Source organism: Callorhinchus milii, unplaced genomic scaffold (genome assembly GCF_018977255.1).
Source record: "Callorhinchus milii isolate IMCB2004 unplaced genomic scaffold, IMCB_Cmil_1.0 Scaffold4, whole genome shotgun sequence".
NCBI classification, from domain to species: domain Eukaryota; kingdom Metazoa; phylum Chordata; class Chondrichthyes; order Chimaeriformes; family Callorhinchidae; genus Callorhinchus; species Callorhinchus milii.
The window spans coordinates 33,358,465-33,379,310 of record NW_024704745.1 but is presented as its reverse complement, the minus strand read 5'-3'; the positions used below and the strand labels follow the sequence as shown (position 1 = coordinate 33,379,310).

The following is a 20,846-nucleotide window of genomic DNA, read 5'->3' as shown; positions in this document are numbered from 1 at the left end:
TGTTTTTTTTATTGTATTTTCCCAGGGTATAAAACATGTAGACCATTTTGGCTTCATTTGTCGTGAATGTGTGGAACCGGGATTAAATCAGTATGTGTGCTACGTATTCCAGTGTGCCAGTGAATCACTGGTAAGTGCCTTAGTGTGGGAGCAAATTTGAGTTTCCAAACATCCAAAGAAAATCTCCTGTCAGTAATGCCTTTATACTTGTGACGTCGAAGGTGCCCTGTCAGAAGTTATTAACCATCCACATCATAGTTACCATGTGGTAGCATTTACTAATGGGACTTGGGACGTCCTCCTGACGTGAAAGGCGCTATACAAATGTAATCTTTTTGTTGTTGTTCTTAAAGGAACTGCAGTGCTCAGTCAATTGATGAAAATTTATTTTAAGAATAACTTGTGATGTTGCTCAGTGGTTTGTGTGCAGTATATTGACATCTATAATTGTCGTAGTGGTCTTCAGAGGTCAAAAAATATGACCAGAAGTTCTGATTTAAATCTCAGATGATAATTTGTTTATTCCTGCATGAAGGAGCTGGGTGATACAACACATGTGATCAGATTAATGTTGCTCTGAAGCATATTCAGTTGCTGCTCAGATCTTGTTTTTCTTTTCTCCAATTTTTATCATTTGTTCTCCTCTTAAGGTGTTTTTTCTCTTCTATTGTGGTACAATACCAATATCTTGGTCCAAGTGGCCATTATTCATTTGCAAATCTTGATGGTGAGTGTTTACAGATCATTCAAGAATACGGAGCTGCCCTCGCCCAACACTCACATGCAAACAAAAGTTATTTATTAGCCATAAGTGGTCAATACTCTATTTAATTTCGTCTCCTGCCTAACCTGGTTTGTTGAGGTCAATTGTTGTTCCCTTAGTGACTCCCCGACAGATCGGTTAGGACAGCATAGACCAGAGAACAAACCTGCTGTGTTGTAGTCTGTCTAGCTCAACCACTGACTGTATACATTGGCTGAGTCATTTGAGGAGCACTTTCATTTGTTTTTTGTTTTCCACTTCAACAGTGTGTTTATTAAACATAGCTTCCTAACACCTCAGTTACACCTCAGTAACGCTTCCCAGTATTAGCTCCAATAAATGCTTCCCAGTATTAGCTCCAATAATGGATATCTATACTTATTCAAATATTTGAAGAAATGATCACATAAGCAGAAGAAAAACAAGAGTATTTTCTAGTTTATGACATTTTTATTTTCATCACATATCTCATTGTCGTACCTTAGGTCATCTTTCTCCTCTTGGCCCCCAACCCCAACTTGGGTGCCCAATCAGCAGTGTCAAAGCACTTTGGGATGCTCTCCCGACATATAAAATGCTGTATTAATGTAAATTTATATTATGTGTATTTCTTTGTATTTGGTTAGTTTTTTTTACATAGAGGACAATGTTGAGCCCACCTTCAAAAACTGGTGCAACTTTGGAGCAGGTTGGGGTCTGATCCATTTGAACTCTCTGTCTTGACAGGTGGATGAAGTCATGCTGACTCTAAAACAGGCCTTCAGCACTGCTGCTGCCCTTCAGAACGCTAAGACTCAGGTCAAACTGTGTGAAGCCTGTCCTATGCATTATTTACACAAACTGTGTGAAAGGATTGAAGGTAAGTAGAAAAAAAATTGAGTGTGCTGTTTTTAAAAACTTTCTCCTCGCTGCTCTATGCCTCTTTGCTCCTGGTTTGTCTGCCTGAACCTGAGTGAAGCTCTATGGGCACTGATTTCCCTTGAGTAGCCCATCCAAGTGGGTATTGTTCACATGTGAGGCTTGGCAGTGAGTGTCGGCAGACTATTTGCCTGTAGGGGGCATCACAGCTGAGCCTGATCTCTCCCCTCATAGTTACCACCAATAGGGGATACTGAAGATGGACAAAAAGTCGGACGGAACCTTGCTTGGGTTTATCCTCCCTCACCTAGGGAAGGCTGGGGCTAATTCAGCCCCGGCTGAGACCTGCAAACTCAGCATTGACTGGGATTCAAACCAGAGTTTCTTGTCTGTAAGTTGCAGTTTTAGCACTAGACAATTGAGGCTGTCCCCAGCAGATGTCTCTCAACGCTGAAGAGCCTCATCTTATCTAATCATTGTTCATAACTTATCTCCCAAACCCTGCGGATCATCCTTAATGCTCTCCACACAACTCTGATAATGATTCTCACATACACATACACTGCAAAATTGAGAACTCATTCAAATTGGCAGCTATGTGATAGGACAAGTCAAAGGTGAACAAGATAATTGCAGTGCTTTTCTGCAGTTTTAGTGTTTACACCACAGATGTGGACCAGCATGAAACCTGGAATGGAGAGCTTTTTAATGCCAGTTTAGTACAGTTACTATTATGTTGCAATGTTCACACCACTGTTGTATTATAGAGAAATGGTAATAGGAGAAAACAGTGCCAGTGTGCACCTAGAAACAATTCTAAAAAGGGCAGTAGTTTCACCATAACTTTGGTTAACAGTAGAAGACTGGTGATGTAAATGATGTTGCTGTGAATTCTTAAAGTATTGTAATACTTAAATTGTTGTAATCGAGACCAACAAAATAACAGCAGTCTCTTTACAACATTTGAAACGAATGACTAGTGCATTGTTGATGCTTATCTATTTACCCCATTGTGTGTTCTAGGTCTATACCCACCAAGAGCCAAACTTGTCATACAGAGACAGCTCTCCTTGTTGAGTGACAATGAGCAAGCAGATATTTTCGAGCGTGTTCAGGTATAGGTTTCAGCATTATTTTCGTGAAGTTAGTCCCCTTTAAGTATCAGGTTTCATAGGGTTCAGTCAGTGGTTTTTTGGCTCTTTTTATTTTTGTAAGAGTTTCCTGACCATTGCAGCTCTCTCATTCAGTTGGGAGCCCAAGAGAACAAGCTGCTGACTCTGTACACAGCTTGACTAGAAGCTCAGGGCCACTTCATGCCTTAACAGACAGAGTTGTGCCTGACTGTGAGTCAAGCGTCGAGCTTTTTCGTCACCCTATGGTAGGTTGCTTTATACCTCACTGTGCAAACCTTACCTATTTATCCATTCCAACGCATTGATCTGTTGAAGGTCGACCTCAGTCTCATTGAACTGACAGTTAACTTGATTGATCTGTATTGTGATGGGAATATGAGAGTGATGTTTGCCAATATATTAGTTTCAGGCTTCTTATTAAATGGCAATTTACTTTCCATCTACACTGTTCAAATCTTGATTAGAATTTAATTGTACATCAAGTCCCAGATTAATTTTCCCTTCTAGTATCACAATGAGAATAACAGAAATGCTTTCAAGTGACAACAGTCCAGTCATTCAAAATTAAATAGCTTACAATACAGAATATTTAGTATGATTAAAAACATTTCCAACAAGTACCCATTTCTTGAAAGATTTCTGGGTCTCTGATGGTAAATATTGATGAATTGTCTTCACAGAAAATGAAGCCAACTGACGACCAAGATGAGAATGAACTGGTGATTCTTATGTTGAGACAGATATGTGAGACCAAACAGAAAACCCACATGCACCTCGGAGAAACTCCTGTGGTATTGTTCTTCTCTTTACATCTTTACATTCTCTGGACTTTCTGTGTTAGAGTCTGAAACAATGGGAAGTGGGGTTGNAAAAACGCTTGAACCACAGGGTAAATAGTACAAGTATCAGGGAAAGTACTATGGGATGTGCCCTGTACAGAAACATCATGGAGGGTCCATTGACTTGCGAGAACTCTACTCTGAAACCAAATTGCGCTGAAGCAGAGTTTGTGCAATTCAATCCATATTGATGGGTTCCCTGTGCGAGATGCCAATGCCAGGCCAAGACATTCTGGAATTCAGTTTACTCTCCCCTTTTTTCCCTCTATAATGAATAAAAATAACGCTTTACAACAACAACAAACGTCAACAAATTACAACAATCTTCACTTACATTTATATAGGGCTCTCCCCGGCAAGCGGCGTCCCAGAGCGCTTAACAATGGTGGAGCCCGATGCCAATCCAGGGGGAGGAGGGCGTTTGAGTAGTTCAGCCAAGAGGTGACGAAGGCGTGGACAAGGGTTTTGGCAGCTTGTGGAGTGAGGTGTTGTCAGACATGGGCAATGTGGTGGAGGTGGAGGAAGGTGGTCCTGGTCAGAGACCGGATGTGAGGGAGGAAGGATAACTGGGGATCGAATCTGACGCCGTTGCGCACGGGTTCAGAGAGTTTTAAGGTCAGATTGGGTAGGTTGAGGAGGTCTGAATTGCAGGCAGAAGACGTCGACGGGAGCAAAGAGTATGGCTTCTGTCTTGTTGATGTTTAACTGCAAGAAATTTGCACTCATCCAGGCCTTGATGTGTGTCAGACAAGCTGACAGAACATCAGAGGACTGGGGGTCGCAGCTGCAGGAGGAAAAATAGAGTTGAGTGTCATCAACATGCATCTGGAGGTTAACCCGTGTCTGTGGATGACAGCACCGAGAGGGAGCATATAGATGAGGAAGGGAAGGAGGCCAAGGATGGGGTCTTGCGGTACCCCGCAGGTGACCGGTTGGTGAGAAGGAAAACCATTTATGGAAATGTAGTGCTGGCAGTGGAGGAGGATGGCGTGATTGACTGTCGAACCCGGTGGAGAGGTCCAGGAGGAGGAGGAGGCAGAAGGAGCCTTGGTCACAGAGAGAGGACATCGTTTGTGATGATCATGAGTGCTGTATCTATACTGTGGGCAGGGTGGAAACCAGACTGGAGGGTTTCTAGTAGGGAGTGGAGGGAGAGGTGTGCCCAAAGTTGGTTGGCAACAATGCATTCCAAAGCTTCGGATAGGAAGGTCAGGTTTGAGATAGGGTGGTAATGGTCGAGGTTGGAGGGGTCGAGGGTAAGTTTTTTGAGGAGGGGCTGATGATGGAGGTTTTGATGGGTCGTGGGACTGATCCTGAGGACAGGGACTGATTAATGATGTCTGCAGCAGTGGGCAGAGGATGGGGAGCTGGGTGATCAGCAGCTGGGTGGGGAGGGGGTCGAGGCAGCCGGTGGTGGGTTTCATCAGGGTGATGGAGGATGCGAGGGAGGAAGGAGAGATGGGGGCAAAGTAATGTAGGATGAGGGACCTGGTAGGAGCTGAGGGGGCTGGTTTTTTTTAAAAAGCATTTTTAACAAACTTGCCTACTGGAGGGATGAGGTTAGGTTTATAGGCTCAGTTTAAAAAAAAATACCATTACTATAACCCTTAGATTTCTAGCAGGTCTGCAGAGTAACTGTTGTCTCAGTGAACATTGGACAGTTATGTACATTTTCAGCACGCAAACTAGGACACCAAGAAAAATACTAACATTAGAGTGTTACAGCTACTCAAATATCCAGAATAAATAATAGACATTATCTTTGCCCATCATCCTGTCACTTTCCTCTTATTTACTTCTCTATTCTCTCTCTGCCCTTTTTCAGTGTAACTTTATTCCTTTTACTATTTTCTTCCTATTTTAATTGTTGTTCTGATTATTTTTAGCTATAATTGTCGTTGCTGATTATTGTTGTCTTTATGTTTCAAGTTCTTACAAATGCGTGCTGCAAAACATTAAGAATTATTCTACTCCAGCCAAAATGACTTTAAATTTGTTTGTAGAGGGAAGCAGTCGAGGTTGGATAGTGCAGATTGTCTGTGTGGCTGAGTATACCACAGGTTTTGTTTGTGGGTTCCAGGACTCTATACTGATGCAAATGAGTGGAGTGAAGGTCATAATAGGCTTAGTTTTCAGGGCTTGACGATCCAAATGGTCTTTTCTTTATCCGTGTTTTCTTTGTTCTTCTTAATTGAAATGAGTCTGTACAATGTGATCATCACCATAAAAAGTCAGAAACCATGTCACCTTCTGGATGGAAAGAATAACAGCCCTACTGCCAAAAATTAAATATGAATATATATCAAAACTCCACTGAAGTTATGAACAGAATCTTGGCAACTACCAAAGTGTTCCTCCAGGGCCAATTGCAGACTTAAAAAAAATAGTCAAATGTGTGACCCGACCTTCATAATTCACATGGGTCTATGGGTCGTGCTTGTCTTGTTCAGGCTTCATTCCTTTCAGTGCTTTGAAACACTTTTTACAACAACAACAAAATTGCATTTGTATAGAGCCTTTCACGTCGGGAGCACGTCCCAAGGCGCTGGACAGACAGAGTTTCAGACCCGGGCTGGGGGTCAGGGAGGATGGAGGGCAGGGGGGAAGCAGAGCGATCGAAAGCATGGTTGAAGAGGAGGGTCAAAAGCATTTTAATTCTGCTTGGCCTGTCATCCTTTTTTCTCCTCCTATTCTATCACCTCTTCTATTTTCTGTCCTACATTTCAACATTAATTGACCAGTTTGTTTTATCTGCATTATCACATCTATTCCAAACTTTAATATTAGTTGAAAATGTTTCCCATTCCTCTTGGTCCACTTGATTTGGTAATAGGAGTGAGAACTTTTTTTTTAAAAAAAGAAAGGTATTCAGTATTAGTAGTGTTATATGTTGGTGAGCAAACTCATCTGTGATCTGTGATCCAAGAGTATTTTGCCACATGGTTTGTGTATACGTGGGGAGGGCAGAGCAACCATTCATAGCTCCGAAGAGCAGTGTTTTAGCTCTGGGAAAGCCTTTTCTCCCACCCCCCATCTGAATCTTATCTGTGGCAGAGATGTTGCCTGTCACATGGAGAGAAATGGAAGGTTAAGGACTCAAATATACAGCGTAAATCAAACTGGTGGCAAGTAGGGGTTTCAGCGTGAAATTTACAAAGGGTCACGAGAAGTTAAATAGAGAAGAACTATTTCATTTAGTTGGAGAAATCAGTGGGGGCACAGTCTCAGGAATTTTAGCACAAATGAAGGAATTTGTTCATTCTGAGGATTTTTGGAACTTGTGGGTGTGAAATTCATTACCACAAATAGCTATTGAGACAATGTCAGTAGAATAATTTAGAAAGGAGCCGAATAACCCCCAGCATTGTAATATACTGAGGGTTTGGGGGAAATAGCTGAGGAGTGGGATTAATAAAGGGGGACTTAAAACAATCAATCATTGTTGATAAAGGAACAGACATCAAAAGCATCAGCACCCTGAGATACATTTTTGCTGTGACTTAACACTGAGTAATGAACTTTATATATTATGCTTCATATTGTGGAAGGTGAGGTCAGATCACTGGTTGAATAATCTTTGCTCTTGAGGATGACATAGTTCAACATCCTTGGTCCTTGCGGTCCAGCGAGTGTGCACCCTGAGTTCACGTATATCTACTAATAGAAAGGGCAATTTTGAAATTCAGATTGAGTAGAAACTGCAGGTTCTGTCCCCCCACCCACCTCAAAAAAAAAGTGGAACTACACAGATTAATTGGCATCTAAGAGAAAAAGATTGTTAGTAATAATAATCCTTGCATTTGATATATCACAGCGTTGAGACGTCTCAAAGTGCTTCACAGAATTATATTGTAAAGTGGATTGACTGTATTCTGTGGGCAAAAGCGGCAGCCAATTGATTGACATAAGATCTTTCGTTGGTTCAGGGATGTAATGGGGTGTTCTCTGTTCAAACTTGATTTTACCTGGGTTGCATGGCTGAGTGGATTTGTTCACAATCTGATTCTTTCTGGTCTCAGCTACGTAACTCTGTTTTGCTTTTTCTCAGAATGTACCAAACAGCATGATCCCAGAGCACTCGGCAAGCACAGGCAGGTTCAAACTCGATGTTCTGAAAAACAAGGCGAGGAAATCCTTAACCACCTCCCTGGAAAATATCTTCTCACGGGTAAGAATGGAGTGGAGATGGTACTGGCTTGTTTTATGGAGGAGGTGGAAGGAATAGAGAAAAGGGGCGTCTTCTGTTTTACAGAATGTTAAAGCTACATTGAATGACTCCTTTCGAGGCAGCAATAATCATTTGGTGTCAGCTAATATTAAAGATCTATTATTATATCGCCATGATGTGCCAACTGTCAATCAGATCTACCATGTATTACAGTGTTCTAAGTACCAATGTGCAGTACGAGGTGGAGAGTTAAGAGCATTGGATAAACCAGCACCTCCTTTGCTCTGAAGCACCAATACTGGAGGAGGTCACAGTTAATCATAAAGAAAAAAAATTAAATGAGCATTGTTGATGAGGTCTTAAAAGTACGGGTATTGTGCCTTGCCCTCAGCCCTAGTGATAATATTAACAACAATTTGCATTTATACAGTGGCCTTCACTCGGGATAGCGTCTCAGAGCGCTTAACAGTGGCTTAGCCTGACGCTGTGGAGGGGGGAGGTCACTGTAAGCATGGTGGAAGAAGAAATTCTTCAGCCTTGATATGAAAATGGGGACGGAGGGTGGAAGGAGGAGGGATTGTGGCAGAGAGTTCAGTCACACTAAAAATAAAGCTAGATGGAAATAACATCCTTGATGTGATTGGAATCAACATCTAGCTTTATTATTATTTTTACTATTAATAATAATTGTTCATCTAAGTCTTGTTTCAATTGTTGAAGAAATGGTGATTGGTTACAATTCTGTGGTGCAGCCAGCCTGAAACAAATCTACATTCTAAACTAAATTTTAAATGTGTTCTACATTTTAATACATATTGTATTTACCTCAAAATGATTTGCTCAAAAATCTGTCTGCTTTGTTTGATAAAGCAAGGGCAAAGGAAACCTTTCTACTTGACGAGCATGTGTCAGATAAGTTAAATCCAATAACATTTGACACTCGCACTAATTTTAATACTGTTTTTCACCTTTTAGGTAAGGAAGTCTTAAAAAAAGGAGAAATGTTATTACAAAGATATTTACATCAATAAATATCTTATTTACATCAGATGTGCTGCTGACCATCAAGCGCTCTGAGACGCTACCCCACATAAATGCAAGTTGTTGTTGTAGTTGATAATGCAAATGAATGGAACTGCATGAAAGTGGATAAGGCTGTTTGATTAAAAGTAGTGCATGGGTTAATATCGAGCAGAATAGCGTGTCACTGACTGATCCTTGCTTAATATTTACGGTATTGTTCTATTGAAGAAAAGCTTTTGGAATATCGGGGAGGGATTCTCTGATCATTGCTTTGCTGCAGTTCAGTGTAGTGATCTGTGTGATGAGTAGAAGCGCTTGTTTTGCTGATCAGTTGAGAATTGGGCATGCTCGACTATCAATGTGCCAGTTGGTAGCATTCTCCCTTCTGAGTAAGAAGGTTATAGGTTTAAGCCCCTTGTCTTGACTTTGAGCTCAGATGTTTTGGCTGACATTCCAATGCAGTGCGAGGGAAGCATTATATTGTCAGAGGAACCATATTTCAGGTGAGAAGCTAAACTGAAGTCCTGTCTTCCTGTTCGGATTGATGATAAAGATCTCATGGCTCTATTCGAAAAGAGAAAGGAATTTCTCCCAGTGTCATGGTCAACGATCGCAGTAATAAAATTGGTGATTCACTTCATGGCTTTCTTTGAGACATTGCTGTGCACAAATTGGTTGCTGAATTTGCTTACAAAATTCACAGTTTCTGCATTCTACAATGAGTCCTGTGAGATTCTTTGAGAAGTCTTGACAACGTGATAAGATGCTACATCAAATTTAAGAATTCTAATGTTGATAAATGTACTTAAGGTCAGTGAAATATGCCTCTGGAGTAGACATTGGTTGCAGTTCCCATCCCCAATTTAATGGATGACACTGTTAATAGAAACTCAGGGTTTGATTTTCATTCTTGTGTTAATACAAAATATTAAATGTCTACTTTTTTTGCAGGAGAGAACGGGAATTTACTGTGTTAAAAATCATCACATCACACAGAAAACAGATCTAGTTAAATGTTATGAAGTGAAATATTAGCTCTTGCATTTGATTAGATAAGATTCCTTAAATAAATTTATATTTTTTGAAACAACATTGAAATATCACAGTTTTAGAGTAGGGAGAGCTTTCTTTTTATCACATTGCACACAAGATCTTAATATCATGGTTTGAAATCTGATCTTTAAGAACAAATTAGTCACCACTTACTCATTTGGCTGCCCATTGCACTGAATGAATCATTAGTGGAGCAAGCACAAAGTACTATTTTCTGTGTTTTTGTACTGTTGCCATCTATTGCCCTTGCACATACCATCAACATAGCTCATTCAGGTAAATGCTTCACTTTGCCAGTCTCAGCAAGTGAGCATTTGATGTTCAATTCATGTTTGCTTGTAGATTATAGTAGTTATCCATTCTAATGAATTGGTATTAAGGCATAGATTTTAACAACATGGCAATGATCATCTCCCAGAATCAGAGTCATTGAGAAGAGAATAGTGATTAGTGGGTAGAGACTCCGAAAACTTCCCCATTCACCTCACTATAACATCCGGCTCACACGCATTTGGATGGAATTAGGGGGAAAAACAGTGCCAATTTGTAGGAAATACCTTGCGCTTTTGAGCGACAAAGCTATGCAAGTCTACAACATGGAAAGAATAATTTTGTTTAGTGACCCTTAGGAGGATTTATGATTGGATAGGATGATAATCCTTACATTCGTTATTACATCTTATCACACCATTGAGTGTGATAAGATGTAATAACGAGTCCTGTAGCTCAGTGGTTAGAGCACTCGCTTTGCAAGTGAGAGACCTGAGTTCAATTCCAGGCAGGGCGACACCTTGGGCAAGTTTCCTTACTCCACACAGAGCCTAATAATAATCCCTCCAAAAACCAAAAACAATAAGAAATTGGTCATTTTCAATCTACGACTGTTTGTGGAACATTGCTGTGCGCAATTGGCTGCCGCGTTCGCCCACAAACATACAGTCAATTCACTTTACAGTGTGTTCTGTGAGGCGCTTTGGGACGTCCGCCCGACGTGAAAAGCGCTATATCAAACGCAAGGATTATTATTATTATTATTATTGATACATCTCAAAGTGCTTCACAGGATATACTGTAAAGTGGTATGATTATGCATTTTGTGGGTAGACAATGTGGTGAGGGGCAAGGAAGGTAGACAATTGAGAGTGCAGATGTGTGCAATATTTTGGGGGGGTAAAGCTCTGACTACTATCCAATCTGTTGACTTGAAGTGGTGCATTGTGCCACAGAATAAAACATTCGGCTGATGGATTCAACAAGCATCCATTGTACTCGCATTATTGCACTGAAATAGCAGATGGCGTCTGTAAAATAAAGGCTTGTGGGATACAGTAGATCAATATTTTCTCAAAGGGGATCTAAAACATTAGATAATAATATATTAAGATATTCAGGATGTAGTAACCTGTATGTGTATTCCAATCCTCCGAGCAGCTTTTCGTTTCCTGTTCACAAGCTGTTGTTGACTGAAGAGAACCAGTGTACTATACTTCTTCTTTTAGCTTCTCTGTTTTACTATTCTTTATAGATTTAATAAGACTGGGGCAGAATCAGATCATGCACGAACACTATTCAATATGATTTTCCTTTTAATCAGAGCAATCAAATGGAATTCGACACTGGGTTAGATAATCCCACAATTGATTTTGAGGAGGAAGGCCCTCCTGCCCATTTGATCCCTTTCTTCCAGCATATCCCCTACCATCCTCCTATTAAAATGTTAAGCTGCTTATTTAAATAAATCCAACATCTTAGCCTCAACACTCTTTCTGGTAGCACTCTCACCACTGAGTCAAAAGATTCAAGCTCTATGTTAGGATTTTGAATTTAGGGTCTAGGGACTGACATTCCAGTGCAGTGCTGTGAGTGTACTAAATTGTTGAAGGTGTCCTTCGTATGAAATTTCAAACTAAAGTCCTGTTTACCTATTCAGGTAACATTAAAGATTCCATGTCACTGTTTGAAAACAATCGCCCAAATAAAAATAGTTGGAAGCCGACAAAAGTACACAGTCACTATATATTACAGTATATCCTGTGAAGCGCTTTGTGATGTCCTTCTAAACTGAAAGACATCTCAAATTTAAGAATTATTTATCATTATTAAATAGATTTTCAAGCTAAGGCTGTGTGAGATTGCCACACACACACACACACACACGCCCACAGATAACCAAGCAAAAGTCCACAATATTGGTTCAGTTATCAAGCCACTGACTAGTTTTAGTCCACCACTGACTCATCCAACAAATGGACCGTTGTTTTTTTGTACTTTATTTGATCACCTTCCTGTAAACATTGTTATCACCCATAAATCTAGTTCTTGAACAGATATTTGTCTAACTTTGTCTTAAAGAAGTTAAACACTGCAGTGTTAACTGCTTTTGTTGCAGAAACGTTTCTACATATTTACTTTTTCTTTACTGAATAGCAATCAAGTTTGAGTTGGTGTTTTTTACTCCACGCATGTCTCCACCCATTCCTTACTCCATCTCTTACCTTTCTATTCCCCTCTCTCATGTGAAGGTATAGCTTACTCTTGAATGCATCTATGCTATTTAATTTCACAACCACTTCAGGCAGTGAGTTCCACAATCGCACTACCCTCTGCATGAAGTAGTTCATTCTAAATTCTCTTTTCGTTGCTATCTCCTTTTTTAAGGAAGAAAATTCTCCTAGTCGCTATCTTATATTTGTGTCCCTGGTTACAGACTCTTCAGTCAGTGGAAACAGTCTAATTAACCGTATTAAACTATTCATAATTTTAAACACTTCTATTAGATTCCCCCCTTAAACGTCTCTTCCCTCGCGAAACCCCCCCCCCCCCCCCAGCCTGTCCAGTCTATCCTGATGGCAGACTTGGTATCATCCTCATAAACCTACACTATACTCTTTCGATCCTTATATTGTGGAAACCAGAATTGGACACAATAATATAAATGTGTTCTAGCCAAGGTTTTGTATAAATTCAACATCACCTCCTCACTGTTAGATTATATCCCTCTGGATATGACTCGTATTGTCTATGCTGACAATCTAATGCTCTACTGGAGGTGCAATGTGTTGTTGGAGGTGCTGTCCTTCGGATGAGACATTACATTGAAATCCTGTCTAACGTTAAGAATCCCATGGTACTGTTCGATAAATAAAAGTTTCTTCCAGTAGCCAGCAATTCACCAGATAAAATTGGTCATTCACTTCATGGCTATTTGTGACATTGCCATGCACAGATTTTCTGCCATCTTGACCCACAAATTGTACAGTCACTACACTTTGAAGCACTTTGAGGTTGGTCCTCACTACATTGAATGTGCGATATCAAATGCAAGCATTATTGTTCAAGGAAGAAAATTCTGCCAGTGTTGCACTCTTGCTTCTAGTTCTGTGGTCACATCGATATATGATTCTAATTTGAGCTGAAAATAAATATAGTAGAGAGGAGAGGTTAATTGGAATTGTTTTGATATTGGAAAGTTCCTGGTTTTACGCCATTCTTTTTTACTGACATTGATCTGTTCTTTTAAATCAGCCCAATGGTCAACTGGCTCCAGAGTTGCACACATATTCTTAGGTGCACGTTGAAAAAAATATGCTGGTAGTTTAATATATCAGTGTTGCAGTTGCTCTCCTTCAGGGTTTATTGTTGTTGGAACAGCCCCAGTCAGTATTTCTCATTCATTCAAAGTGCAATATTACATTGTATTTAATCGACCAACTAACTACTATCCACTTTTGAGATTAAAACTCAGCCCCTTTATCCCTGTAAGACCAAACCCTAATGGGTAAAGTGGTCCTAGCTGGAAAAAACAGTAGAAAAGGTTGGCAGGTAGTGCTTTTAATGGCAAATTGAGTGGTTTTAGGTGGTTAAACTCCAGCAGCACCCCAACGCACACTCTGGGGTCCCCAAGACTTAGCTTTAGCCAACCTAATACTCTCTGAAATTCCATAAGCAGGATGCATCCCTCCAGGGAGAGAGTGGGCATTTAATTCAAAAAAACAAGAATTTCTATGTGTAGGTAGGATGTATGACATTGTTTGCTCTGGATACCCTTAAGCATGGTGATAGGTTTCTGCATGTATCAGACACCTGGCTAACCCCCCAAAAATTAAATTGATTTAATCTTTGCCTTTGCTTTTGCTCAGATCGTAGAATCATAGAATTATACAGCACAGAAGGAGGCCATTCAGCCATCGTGTTTGTGCCAGCTCTTTGAAAAGAGCTACCCAAATCAATCCCACTCCCCCACTCTCTCCCCTGTCCCTGAAAACTTGTCCTCCCCAAATAATTATCTGCTTCTCTCTTAAAAGTTGTTATCGAATTGGCTTCCACAACTCTTTTCAGGCAATGCTTTCCAAATCTGAACAACTCTCTGTGTGAAAAAATGTTTCCTCACCTCTCCTCTGTTTCTTTTAACAACTATTTTAAATCGGTGTCCTCAGGTCACCAACCCACCTCCCAGTGGAAATAGTTTCTCCTTGTTCACCCTATCGAATCCCCTCATAATTTTGAAAACTTCTATTAAGTCTCCTCTTAACTTTCTCTTCTCCAAGGAGAATAATCCTAGCTTCTCTAACCTCTTCTGATAACTGATGTCCCTCATTCCTGGTACCATCCTGGTAAATCTCCTCTGCACCCTCTCCAATGCCTTGACATCCTTCCGAAAGTGCGGTGCACAGAACTGAATACAGCTGAGGCCTAACCAATGTTTTGTAAAGGTTCATCATAACTTCCTGACTTTTATATTCTATGCCCCTTTTTATAAACAACAACAAAATTACATATATAACAATAATAATTCTTGCATTTGACATAGCGCTTTTCACGTCTTCTAGATGTCTCAAAGCGTTTCACAGAATATACTGTAAAGTGAATTGACTGTATATTTGTGGGCAAAACGCACCTTTTTTTTAATAGAACGTCTTTCACATCAGGCGGACGTCCCAAAGCGCTGAACAGTCAGGTGTCGGGGCCTGAGCATGGGGGAGGGGTGGTGTAGGGGTGAGGGAAGGCAGAGAGGTGGAAGAGCAACTGAAGGCACGATCGAAGAGAAGGGTCTTGAGACCGGCCTTGAAGTAGGCAAGGGAGAAAACGAGGTGAAGGGACCGTGGGATGGAGTTTCAGAGTGTAGGGGCAGAGAGGCTGAAAGCTTGGCCACCGATGGTAGGGGGGGATCGGGCGGGAGACATGGAGCAGACTGGAGCCCGCTGCACGGAGGGAGCGGGCAGGTTGGTAGGGAGTCCTCAGGTCAGAGAGGTAGGAGGGGACAAGGCCATGGATGGCCTTGAAAGTGAGGATGATGATCTTGAATTCGATCCTCTGGGAGATTGGGAGCCAGTGGAGTTGGGCGAGGGTGGGAGTGTCTGGTGTGCAAGAGTACACGAGCTGCAGAGTTTTGGATGATCTGCAGCTTGTGAAGGGAAGAGTTGGGAAGGCCGATAAAGAGGGAGTTCCCGTAGTCGAGTCCTGATGTGACGAATACATGGGTGAGGGTTTCGACAGCCTGAGGGTTGAGGCAGTGGCGGAGTCTGGCCATGTTGTGGAGGTGGTGGTAGGCAGTGCCGGTCGTGCGGATGTGGGGGAGAAAGGACAGTTCAGGGTCGAACAAGAAACCCAGGTTCCTGACTGGCTTAGTGAAAGCTAAAGCCTAGTATCTCGGATGCTTTTTTTATCCGCTTTATCTACCTGTCCTGCCGCCTTCAAAGATTTGATTATGTGAACCCCCAGGTCTCCCTGTTCCTTCACCCCCTTTAAGATTCTACCATCAGCTTATATTGCCTCTCCTCATTCTTCCTCCCAAAATCCATCACTTCACATTTCTCCACATTAAACTTCATCTGCCACGTGGCTGCCCATTTTACCAGTCTGTCTATGTCCTCTTGCAGTCTGCTACTATCCTCCTCACTGTTTACTACTTTTCCTAGCTTATTGATGTTGATAGGGAAGGACACGGTGTCACTGGAAACTCTTTGTATTTGGTGGTTTTGTGTCTGTGATAAGATTCAACTTATTCATATATTTTACCACAATTGCAAAGGCCAACAATTGGCCTAACTTTCAAAAATTAATTGTAAAATATTAGTTCTAAATAGTTTACGTATCATATTGCATTGAAGGCATTTTCCACTAGCTGTTGGGAAAACTTTCTGTTTACAAACACCCGACAATATCGTCATTCACCTTCGCAGACATCATTTGTACTGCAGAATGAGAACAAACAATGATGTCTAACTATTATCTGCGTTCACCTCCACAAATACACACTGGCTGCACTTTACAGTATATCTTTTGAAGCACTTTGAGATGCCCTCCCTACGTGAAAGATGATATATCAAATGTAAGGATTATTATTATTGTATTATCCTATTCATTCATTTACGTTTCCATTACCTTAAGGGTGCCAAGATGCGTGGCCGGCTGGGAAGCATAGACAGCTTTGAACGTTCTAACAGCCTGACATCTGATGCATCCAGGGTAAGTTCCCAGCATCAACAACGTCTACATTACTCTTGTCACCTAGAGCTTCCTAATAAAGTTGAACAATGATACTTTCAAATAATGAGTTGTTTTGATCGGGTATTTTTCACAGCACAGGAAGTCAGCTGTTATGATCAAGAGGAAGTGCTTGTGAAAGCAGTTCCAACTTTTGAGGATTGCTTTCATGAGACTGAATGTCATTTACACCAACAAAAGAAAGCTGAAAGGTGCACTTTTTAAGCCTGTCCCTTGAGCACATTCTGAAAAGCTGGGTAGTTAACTTACTTATCAGCACAGCGCAGCTACATTCTGAAATCTTCACTGGATAAAGAACAACAGGATATGGGAGTTAGTGGGATAGGACAAATTAGCTTACAATAGATGTCAAGGAGTATGTTGACAGATTTGCAGGACTTCTGGTTTGAAAGCGAGCAGTGTCATTGTTTCTTCTTGCGGTGATTCATGTGCAGGACGGCTCGCCAGGGGACTCCCCTCCAGCCACTCCACCAGTTAGTCCACGGGCTTCTCCCATCTCTTCGCTGGGCCATCCGTTTGCAGAGGAAGAGTCCAAGTCGCCTCAGTTCCGGAGACGGGCTCACACTTTCAGCCACCCACCATCGAGCAGCAAGCGGCGGATTAGTTTCCCTGACGAAAGGCCGCACCATAATAGGTCTCCAATCGCACGTCAGCAATCAGAGATAATTCGGAGCAGGTAAGAGAGCCCAGTTGTGCGTCTGTGTGTGTTTGTGTGTGTGTGAATATACGCACATGTTTCTCCAAGTTTTCACATGCACAAATACGTACATGTGTGTACCTTCGTTTATATCACATGTATGTACATGTGCAACGTATGCATGTGCTCATGTGTGGATCACTTGCATGTGTTTGTGTGTAAGCGAGTTACTGTCTGGAATCAAAAGGACAGTTGAATATTTTCTTCAGATGAATTCTTTAGCTACATCCGATGGTGGACCAATGTTTTAAAGTTGGGAATCACTGGAACGGTTCAGTTCTGCTAGCCTTGCTAGTTTTGTACCGTCAAAACTGTTAATAGAAGCAACACCAGAGAACTGCAGGACTTGTATTTCATGTGCTGCCTTCATAGCATCATCAGACCCTATTGCATTTTAAATTAATCTTTTTCTTCCCATCAACCTAATCATTCAGCAAGGGAACAATTTCAATAAGAAAGAAGCATTTAAGCAGCAATGGATTCTTAATTTGATTTATTCACTTACCAACTCTCCCCTCCCTACAAATGATCCAGTATATAGTTTTCAGTTTAATTTTAGATACTATTCATTCCACAGCCAATTCAAGGACAGACTTTCACCACATCTCATTCAGTTTCTCTCTCTGTTTAGACTTCCATGAAGTGTATTGATGTTTGAAAGTTGCATTATTCTAGTAGATTTTCACCAGATTCCCTCAACTTTTCAATGTGGTGGTAAAGGGTATTTTAACCACAAATTTATTCACAAATTCTATTTGTTGAGCAGTCCTTCAGGAGATAATGGTAAATGCATGTGTGCCTTGGTAATTGTTAGGATATAACAATCAGTCTTCCAGGACAATATTTTTTTCCATCCAAAAAAATGCCACAATTTACTGCCTTCCTCTTTTGAAGGTGCTGACTTTTCCTGTGGGATTGTTCCTATGATACTGGCTGCACTCCAATACCTGATTCCAGTGACTATTCTTTATGTGTGAACTCACATAGCATGTTTCAACAGGCAACTCGACCATTCCGGGGAGGAAAGGAAGAATGATAGTCAAGCAGGACTCTATCTTTACTCAGTGTCGCATACACACTTTCGGTCAGGATAGAGAACTCTGACCGATTAGGCCCTTCTTAACCCGAGGGTGTTGAGGCCAATTGCATAATCTTGACTACTCCACTACTGAGAACAGCTAACTCAACACAGACTGGGATTTGAACCTGGAATATCTCCTGTCAGTAGAATTTATGAAATTTTTGCCATTGCATATGAAATTTCTATATTCGTCTTTAAGAAACTATTGTAACGTTACTCGGGTTTCCTCTTTACAAACAATGGTTGGGAAATATCCCAAAACATTAGAAATATTAATACATCGCAGATTTGTTGATACTTATTTATTGAAAAATCATCTGAGCAATAAACATCGACCTTAAAGTTAAACAGGCTAAACTCACAAAAATGTACCTAATTTGCACACATCTAAGCACTGTTGAACTGACATAAACAGAGCATTGTACAGAAATCCTGATTCCAGCATAACTCTGATCCAAACATAACACTTGCATGGAAACTCCTCACTCAGACATAAACTGATTCCTGATGAGCTGGCAGCCAATACTTAGTGCACTGAATCCTCTCAGTTCACAACCAGATTTACCCGGAGGTGGCAGCACACTTCAGCCACCTAATCAGTGCTATGCTGTGCTTCCTGTTCAGAGTGATTTAATTGCAAGGGAAATTCACTGAACAGCAGTGCATTGATTTACAGGTTGTCAGTTTTTATCAAGTGTTTGTAGAAATCCTGAGCCAAGCATGTTTCCAATTTAAAAGTAACAGTTCTTGTGAATTGTGTATGATTTTTCTTTTTTTCCTCAAAGCAAAGAATAATTCTGATTGCTCTTACCTGGAGCAGTAGTTGGGATACTCTAATTGCCCTCAGCATCACTAAGCTAGGGAGGGGAAGATCTGTCCTGGTTCCACTCTGATTGATATCCAATGATCCTTGTTGACAAGTGTATGTTTTGTGGTTGTCAAATGAGAACTGGGTAGTTTGGCTGTGACATAAACTCACATAACCCCATGGTAAAATAGCATACTAGCACTCGCTATATAGGTTCACACATGGAGAATGGCCACTTGACGATATACTAGAGGGTAGTTGGTGCCCATGGAACTGTGGCAGATTCAGCGACTTCATAAGAGAAGGATGAAATTGGAGATTTATTGCTGAAGGAGCAATGAAGCATTGTCTTCAGGAGAACGTTTTTGGCAAAACTTTCCTAGTGCATAATCCCAGTCCTATCGATGCTCTGACTACATGCTTGTCTAACATGAAGGCCTGGATGAGCACCAACTATCTGCAGTTCAGTATGGACAAGATGGAAACCATTCTCCTTGGCTCCTGTCAACGTCTCCTCACCTGCAGTTCTGAACTCCTTAACCTTAAGTTTGTAGGAGGCACTCCTTAACCTTCCCTGTCTGTCCCTCAGACTCACCAAACCTGTACCAACCTTGGCATAAGGTTTGATCTCCAGTTATCCTACCCCACATACAGTCCATAACCAGGACTACCTTCATTCACCTCTGCACCATCACTTACCGTCGCCCCATTTTACTTCAAATGCTGTTAAAACTCTCATTCATGCTTTCATCATATCTCTCCTCAGTTTTTCCCATGTGCTCCTCGCCAGTCTCCGCATCTCCACTATTCACAAGATCCAAATGATTTAAAATTCTGCTGCCTTTATCCTCACCCATAACAGGTCCACCACTATTCCCACAGTTCTTGCCACTGGATTCCTTTTGCAGAATGGATCGATTTTCAAGATCTTCATTATTTCTTTCAAATCAATTCACATGCTGGCATCTTCCTACCTCTCCAATCTGCTCACACCCCAGTCCTCTACCTGCCACCTTCATTCAGCTGGCTTGGGTTTCTGCATCTCCCTTGTACCCTCTGCTCCACACTTGGTGGCCATACTTTCAGCCACTATGCCCCAAATCTCTGGAACTTCTTGCCTCAATTCTCCTGTCTTGCTCCCTCTTTGCCTGTCTTCAAATTATACCTAGAGATTCCTTTTTGGCCATACCTTTGGTAACCCTCCCCTCCCCTTTCAGGCTCGGCATTAAGCCGAACTTAACTCGCAATTGTTAAGCATTCTGAGACACTATTGCCTGAAGGATGCTATAACCGCAAGTTGTTGTAGGTGCATTTATAGTCAAATGACTTGATGAAGCAAGTCACACAGTGATTTTTATGATTAAATTGAGGTGCTGCTTCTCTGCTTCATTGAACGTGTGTGCATGAAGACCTGCCCTTAAGGATAACTTAGGAATTAATTCAAATAGGGATTGTTCAGATCTCCTTTCTGAACAATTAGTTCAATCTGGGAAAGCTCCCTGAAGGAACATCATGACTGTTGTGAATATGGTATTTATCAAGCTTTCTGCTTCTCATATACTGCCATAGGCAAATAAGGCCATTTCAACAAGGCCCATCAAGAGGGTTTTGGTTGTCAATTCAGATAGTAATTGAAGACTCTTCCAGCAAGTGCTTTTCTAAGAATCATCCTGTCTAAAATTATCTTGTTGATTCATCCCTCGCCAGTTTGTAGGAGGCTCATTATAGTGATGTAGGCAGGCCTTCACTTGGTGAAACACTTGAAACTAATAAATGTTTGTAATTTCGGGAGGTGTCCAGAGTTAATGGAATTTGCTTTTTATAAGTTCAGCATATGAGACATGCAGAAATTCTTTCCTTACTTAAGAACCTCCAGTTACTGAAAACTTCTTCTGTCCATTGGACACTTCCTCTGA

General features: G+C 41.1%; 1 protein-coding gene across 3 annotated transcripts in view; it reads left to right on the top strand.

Moving 5' to 3' along the window:
* Positions 1 to 20,846, top strand: part of tbc1d4 (TBC1 domain family, member 4) — a 139,992-nt gene that overhangs the window by 80,984 nt on the left and 38,162 nt on the right. For all 3 annotated transcript variants that reach the window (XM_042334375.1, XM_042334376.1, XM_042334374.1), the window contains exons 5-11: positions 26 to 130; positions 1,490 to 1,622; positions 2,645 to 2,736; positions 3,435 to 3,545; positions 7,642 to 7,761; positions 16,228 to 16,305; positions 16,779 to 17,020. In XM_042334375.1, the coding sequence (XP_042190309.1) occupies positions 26 to 130; positions 1,490 to 1,622; positions 2,645 to 2,736; positions 3,435 to 3,545; positions 7,642 to 7,761; positions 16,228 to 16,305; positions 16,779 to 17,020 (881 nt within the window). The remainder of the gene's footprint in view (positions 1 to 25; positions 131 to 1,489; positions 1,623 to 2,644; positions 2,737 to 3,434; positions 3,546 to 7,641; positions 7,762 to 16,227; positions 16,306 to 16,778; positions 17,021 to 20,846) is intronic.